General features: G+C 33.3%; 1 protein-coding gene across 5 annotated transcripts; it reads right to left on the reverse strand.

The window, feature by feature from the left end:
• Nucleotides 1-1,284: 1,284 nt before the first annotated feature.
• LOC140968996 (monothiol glutaredoxin-S15, mitochondrial-like) lies at nucleotides 1,285-6,214 on the reverse strand. 5 transcript variants are annotated; one of them, XM_073430215.1, is made up of 9 exons: nucleotides 6,099-6,214; nucleotides 5,130-5,193; nucleotides 4,790-4,890; nucleotides 4,467-4,595; nucleotides 4,190-4,289; nucleotides 3,563-3,629; nucleotides 2,880-2,958; nucleotides 1,494-1,566; nucleotides 1,285-1,370 (listed from the first exon to the last, which is right to left on the reverse strand). In XM_073430215.1, exons 3-8 carry the CDS (start codon nucleotides 4,853-4,855, stop codon nucleotides 1,516-1,518), a joined length of 492 nt encoding a protein of 163 aa, XP_073286316.1. In that variant the 5' UTR covers nucleotides 4,856-4,890; nucleotides 5,130-5,193; nucleotides 6,099-6,214; the 3' UTR covers nucleotides 1,285-1,370; nucleotides 1,494-1,515. The 5 variants fall into 5 exon arrangements, with proteins under 5 accessions (XP_073286316.1, XP_073286314.1, XP_073286312.1 ...); XM_073430213.1 differs by having other exon boundaries at nucleotides 1,285-1,566; nucleotides 5,130-5,157; XM_073430211.1 differs by having other exon boundaries at nucleotides 1,285-1,566.
• Between the last annotated feature and the right edge of the window lie 1,461 nt (nucleotides 6,215-7,675).

Below are 7,675 nucleotides of genomic sequence, written 5' to 3' on the forward strand. Positions count from 1 at the left end.
CAAAACTTATTATTATCTATTATTATTAGAGATAATATTAATATTCATATCAATATCAATATTAATAATAATTATTATTATATTATTAATACTAATAATACTATTATTTTATTATTGATATTATTTTCNTATAGTGATTTATTATAACTTCATGGATCGACATCGGAATGATCTTTTTTTTTTCCTACCAATATAAACCAAACGGGTGAGTGTTTTTTACACCACTCTTATATCATATCATGATTATAATAAAAGATTAAAGTTCTCATCACAACTTAATTATCGATCCATTATTTTTCATGAAAATTTCAACGACGGCTAAAGAATTAGCTCACTCGAATGGAATTAAATATCAAAATTAACTTGAAAAGACGCGACGCCGACACGAACTCTTATTATCATTTTTCGTTCGGCGACGAATATATGTTTCGAAATTTTGTGTTGTAGTCTAGAGCACAATTAGTAGTCGAAGAGACCTTCAACAGGAGTCGCCATATTACTACACGGTAATATCAGAAATTCAGTACAGTCGCAAACGTGACGATAGAATGCGAGCCCACATGCAAGAAGTTGTGCCGTAAGGATGCCAATGCACGCTGCTTTCTTCCCTGCGTTGGGGCACTATTTTATTGCGCTTGTGAATTCCGATCACCCTATTGCTCCAAATTCTACGTATGTCGACCCCTAGATTAATTATTTTAATTATGCTGCCAACAAGCCAGTACAACATTTGTCGTTTATTAAATAATATTAAATTTGGATTCATGGATAAAAAATCCATTCAAATTCTCTTACTTGTTTGAATGAACTACATTCAAGGGAATTTCAAATCCAATATCCATAAAGTTAAGCATTTCGATAATATTATGGTGAATTTCATATATCCAAATTCTGACTGCAAAGATATTTTTGGTTACTTTGATTACATTTCTCACATCAAATTCGACTGCAAAGATATTTGAAATCCATTTCTCACATCTCCTCCTCCAAATCAAATCCACATCAATCCAACAGGGACCTCACTTTTTTGGTTACTTTGATTACACTACTGTCTTTCTAACTAATGTAGTTTATAATATTGCTACATCATTGTGAACTCTTCCACTCTGTTTAATGACAACAAATTTTTATTTGTTGTGATGCAATGACACAAGATTCACGTCTCCATATCCAAATTCGACTGCAAAGTTATTTTTGTCCCAAGGTAAACAAACAGTTAAGGGGGTGACGCCAAAAAAATTGGAATCATATTTCAAAGAACCTCAAAACGTGACATGAGAAATCTGTAACAAATTAAAATTCTCTTTTGCTGAAAGTGAAAAGGTCTCTTCTCAGAACCATCCACAAAATTAAATTGCAAGAAATTACTTCTGCAAAAGACAGGCACCACATTTGCTTGTTACTGCCAATTATTCCCTTATTCATAAAATCATAGGTGGTACAAGTAAAAGAGTAGACATGGTTTCATCTTACAGAAACAAATTTATACCTACCACTCACTAGGCAAGCCGCTGCTTATTTATTTTTTTCTGCAACGTCGTTCAATTTTTCCTTCAATTCACCAGTCTGCGTATGGAAAACAAGAGGAAGAAGAAGGTTTTAGAGCTCTTTGACCACAAAATTAAGACAAAAACAACCATGCAGGGCTTCGATATCTCATGGAGCCAGATTAATCAGGCACCTAAAAGGGTTTCAAAGTAGAGTTGTGTGGCCACCACAAACAACTTTGGTTCCTTTTATTCAAGTAACAGAATTGATCCATCATTGTATCAAGAATAGGCAATTGGTGTCCCTAACACAGTCTCAATGGCTAATTGTATGTTTTGTTCCAAATGTTACCACAAACAAATTCGGTCCTCCATTTGATTCAAGTAGCAGGATTGGTCCCTCATTATGGCATAAAAAATAGACAATATGTATCAATACCATCACTCACCTTCCTAACATTAACACACTCTTCAACCTGAATTTGAACATTTTTATAAGCGAACTATAGTTTCTTTTCAAATCAATTACTGTCACAACTTCGCCAATAATCTTTTAGCAACTTGGCTCAATTTCTATTAATTTTCTCGATTAAAATGAGAGATTAATTTTGTCATTTGTGAAACACAGGGGTCCAAATACTTTAGTGGTAAACATTAGGGATGAAAAGCAAGTGCATGAACCCCTAGTTTTAGATCGGCAACATCCACAAATATATCACATGCAAACACCACCTTAAGAAATTGGACTGAGTATGATGGTAGGGATGTAAAATGTCCAATTTTGACAACACCGGTGTCGCAAAAGGCAGTAGGCGGTAGCGGGGCGGTCAACGACCCTTGCCGCCTCTCGATTATGTATAATTATATATAATCATGCAATGCAAGTACAAATAATTATCATTTTTTTATGTAATATATTTAATTAAATGATGTTTAAGCATAAATAAGCTTCTCGATTCAACCTCTGATAAAAAAGATATATCTTGATTATATTTCATCTCTTTAACAAGTTTAGCAGAAGGCAGTGGGCGGTTAGCGGCAGCGATGGTGGGCGGTTCGAGGCGGAAGGAGGCGAGGGTTGTGGGTGATAGGGCTGGTGGAGCTATTATGTTTTAGAAGAGAAAGTGTATTGCATTAATGATCAATTTTTTAGAAAAAAATTGTGACTTTGATTGCCTCGTCCGCCACTACTCATTTTCTACCGTCTACAAACCGCTTAAGGCAAAGGCGGTGTGGTCGATGGCTACCATTTAGAACACTGGGCAACACAACACTAAGGACCAAAGTTATCACATGCATGTAATGCAGCATCAAATATGTTTTGGTGGTAAAATATTTTGAACAAGAGTTGTAACTATCCTGAATTTGAAAATCAAAGAAGAAAAGGTGAACCTGATGCATGTTAAGAATGATATCAGATCCTCCAACGAACTCCCCATTGATGAATATTTGAGGGAATGTCGGCCAGTGGCTGAAATAAATTGTGGCATTTGTTATTATATAACATAATTTCTGAAATAATAAGAGAAAGAACACTTCTCTATTTTTGTTCCAAGAATATGTAAATAGGTAAAGAGTACAAGATGGCTTATGAGACTGTGCAAACTAGTCTAGAACAAAGTCTTGTGAAGTATTTCGGAGGATACCAAGGAAAGTAATATATGCCATTATGCTGTGCCCGGTAAAGTAGCCATTATGCTGTGCCCGGTAAAGTTGCAATCAGAATATCGCACAACCATTTCAACATGACGCCCAAACACGTGTAAAATATGTGTAATTTATCTTTTCCTTAAAAAAGGTATATGCAATTTATTACAATTACAAAAAATAAATACTCACGCACTCTAAAAAAAACATAAAAACTCATCAGCGCACATCCAAGAGCGAGTACTTGAACTATTAACTATTAATAATAACTATATGGGTGAAAGGAAAATCAGAGAAGCCGCATAATGGTGGTGGTAAAATATTTTCTTCAGTAGCCATTGTTTCTTTCAAAGTTGATATTGCATAAATTAAAAATTCTAGCCATTCAGTTATTCACACTGATAAAAACATGAACCGTAATAAATTACCTGAAAGCTTTTACAGCATTCTTTAGTTCAAGGTCTTCTAATATATTTCTGGCACTTAATGGAACATCTGCAAAGCCCATTTCAACTGATAACAGGGTCGAGCATAAAAGTGTAGCAGAAACAATCATTCCACGTGAAGACAGTTTAAAACATAATAAGCATATCACTTTTGGTTTAGCAAATGAACCCAGTTCAGCTAAGTTACAAAATATGATTAATAAAAAACTGTATGGCTAATAAATCAATCTCTAGCATATAATTCAAAGAAGAGATTATCAGCCATCATATGAAGAATTCAAATATATCATACCATTTCATTATGGAACCCACCGACCTCCAAGCAACCTTAAAATTCAGGATTAAAACTTTGATTTGATATCAAAAAAGAAAAAGCACTTTATTTCCGACTAAATCTGCCAAATCCAAGGCGGGATTTATGCAGAAACCCCTATAAGTAAATTAAAAAAATAGCAGAAATTACAAAAGAGTAGGATTAGGCTAAGAACCCTTTTGGATAACAAGATGGATGAACAAAGTAAAGAAAGACGAATGAAAACAACTATACAAAATTGCAATTAAACACAATAAATTGAGCATTTAAAAATTTCAAAAGTTTGCATTTCTTACTATATTCTTTCAAAACTCTCACTGCTAATGCACTAAATCCACATCGGGGAAGATCAGGCACCCCTTTCATGTATATCATCACAGGGTTTTCCTTCAAATCCTGTGAATCAGAGATAGCATCACCATACAGATGTCAACCCTAGTGGATACAAGGCAAGGCTATTGAAAATGCCTAATTGGACAATAAGAAAACAAAATCAAGGATGAAGAAATTGTGAACCAAGTACAAGTACTTTATTATATTACGGATTGAATAAAAAAACATGACACAATGTACCTGCTCGACAATGTCTTTTATAGAAAGGCCAGAACTCTCAGTTTTAATAGTGGGTCTAAAATCTTCATGCGTGTCATCAGGCACATTCGTGGAAAAACGAAGAATGCTTTGGTGGAAAGAACCAGATGCCTACAACAGGAATAAAACAACATTAGATGAAATTTGGCAGTCAGAAAAGAGACTCTTCCATACAAATAGATGATAAGAGTCTAAATAGCCTTTGTACCAGTAGCCAAGGCCCAAGAATCTAAATTGAAAAAGTTATGAAACACTTGAGAAATTTGGGAAGAGGGTGATCCAAGTGAAAAAACATATACACTTACAGTCAAACCCGAGACTGGAAAAGGTGCAACACCTCTACGAATTATATTAGCCAATAACCTCACCATATTTGTGTGCTTAGTTCGGTGTCACCCTCTTATAGCTGCATAAAGTATCAAATAAATAAAAATTAGTTTCAGATACTAGGAAAATTTGCACCAAGACATAGCAATACAAATTTACAATGGATAAGCCAAAAACATCAAGATTAGACAACGTTAAACATTTAATGTGCATACACAAGTTGAAGTTTCAAGTTAATGGTTAAGATATCACATTTCATAATTAAATAAAGGCAATTCAAAGAATAAATAGCTCTTTCTTTTTAAGTCATCAGCATACCTGAAAGCAACCGACAGCCGTCCCCTTCCTGTCCCAAGCCCAAATCAGAAAAACTAATGACAGACTATTTTTTCAGTCACAGTTAAGAATCAAGATGTAAATAAAGCATCACCATGCAGCACAGAATAGTATAAAAATACTAGTTACAGAATTAAAACATTAACATCTTACAGCATACAGTGATAACAAACAAAAACAAGACATGGTTACAAACAATAGCACAACAAACTGATAAGTTTTCATGCGGTCTTTAACTCTATGAAACAAAGTCATGTATCTATTCAAACTAATTATTTCAAAATTAACACATCCTTGGTTCCTAAAGAAACATTTAAAATTTAAATTGTTACAAAGACATAGTAGAACAACCGCCTTCAGTACAGAGTTAAACAAAACAGAAGTTTCTTAAGTTCTAGGATTTACATAATCTTAAAATGCAAAGAAACAAGTTTGTTAAAAAAGAATCAACCCATTCTTAAAAGAGTCATTCACAAAGTCACACTGAAAGTCGTAAGAACGAGAAATCATTTATTACAAAATGCAAACTCCACACTTTATTATTTCATACTTTATGTTGAGCATGAATCTTAACAGAGATTTGAAAAAACCATTATTAATTCATAGAAAATCCCAGCACGAGAATGAAGATACACCCAAAAAAAATCCTTGCTTCAGGTAGAAACGTAATGATTTCCTTTTTATCCCCCCAAAAAAAGCAGCTGCAGCTCAACGCAACTACTAACTCGGGAATATCAAACAGACCCTTTTTCCCCGAGAAGAAATTATTCATTGCAAGATCAGAAATCAACATGAAAAATCAAGTACCAGTAACGATAAACCCTAGTTCATCAAAGCCAACAAATTCATCACATGCAGAACACAGCACGATTCCAATTCGAAACACGAACAACGCAACAGTAAAAAAGGTAAATTGACTAAGAATTACAAATTTCATAGCAAGATTCTAACCCAGAATATTGATTTGGATAGATTCGCTAATGCCAAATATTTTCCACCGCATCAGCGCTTCAGCAAAGATGGTGAGACACGAAGCGGCCAGAGCATTTGAGAAGAATCGTGTCACTAGTACCAAAAAGCCCCTTAATATTTATTTACAACATTCCGATATTTCCAATAATTTCAATTTAGTCCTTTCAAGTAATTTTTAGGATTAGTTTTTTACTGTTAATAAAAATTTACGGATAAAAACAAAATCTCAACTCAAAAAATATATTAAACTACACACTTTATAAAATTTCTACACTCAATAGTGTATCTACTTCACAAATGGAGAGACTTATTTATAAAATTTCTTTGAAAATAATCTAAAAATAATTACATCATTACATACATCATCACAAACTAATTTTCAATATTTTCAACTCTTATTTTCAACACTCTCCTTTGTGATGATGATCATGGTACAATGATTGTCTTCATTACGTGTTTTTATACTGTCTCGTTAAAAACCTTACTAGGAAAAACCTATTGGAATAAAAATCATACTAAGGAAAAAATAGTGCAGTCACATAAACTCCCCTTCATGTTAACACGAACGATTCTTCACAAATTTTGTAGATTGCGCATCCCAATTTTATATATCTGCTTTATGAATACTGTCGTAGGAAATGCCTTTGTGAAGAGATCTGACAAGTTTTCACTTGATTTAATGCAACCATTATCATTTATCAATATCTTTATTCTGCTTAAGCTCTTGGGTGAATGCGAAGAACTTACGGAAATATGTTTAGTTCTGTAGCTTTTTATGTATCATTCTTTCATTTGAGTAACACATGCGACATTATTTTCAAATAGTGTCACAGGCTTCTTGTCGAATGATAATCTGCATTAGATTTGGATATGTTAGGTCATTGATTTTAGCCACACACATTCATGCTTCATGTATTGCAATAATTTCGACGTGATTTGATGAAATTGTTACGACTGTTTGTTTATGTAAACGCGAAGAAATTGCAGTGCCTCTACGAGTAAATACATATCCGGTTTGGGAACATGTCTTGTGTGGATCAGATCAGTACACAGTATCAGCATAACCAATTATACTTTGATTGGTATCTTTTGAATATAAAAGTCTCAAGTATGTCATTCCTCGTAGATAATGAAATACATGTTTAATTTCGTTTCAATATCTCTTTGTTGGATATGAGCTAAATCTTGCCAATAAATTTATAGTAAAAGATATATAAGGTCTTGTACAATTTGCAAGATACATAGAAGGCATCAATAGCACTTAGATATAATAGTACTTCTACACCAAGAATAACTTTATCATCTTCACAAAGACAGAATGAATCATTTTCTATGTTTAATGATCTAACAACCATTGGAGTACTTAAATAATTTGATTTATTCATATTAAAATGTTTAAGGACCTTTTCTATATAATTTGATTGGTGAACAAATATTCCACATTTTTTTTTCAATTTACAAGCCCAGACAATGCTTTGTTTTTCCAATGTCCTTCATTTCAAATTCTTCTTTCAAGTACAACATAACTTATTGAATTTCCTTATTCGTTCTAATGA

Source organism: Primulina huaijiensis, unplaced genomic scaffold (assembly GCF_012295235.1).
Source record: "Primulina huaijiensis isolate GDHJ02 unplaced genomic scaffold, ASM1229523v2 scaffold39113, whole genome shotgun sequence".
NCBI lineage: Eukaryota > Viridiplantae > Streptophyta > Magnoliopsida > Lamiales > Gesneriaceae > Primulina > Primulina huaijiensis.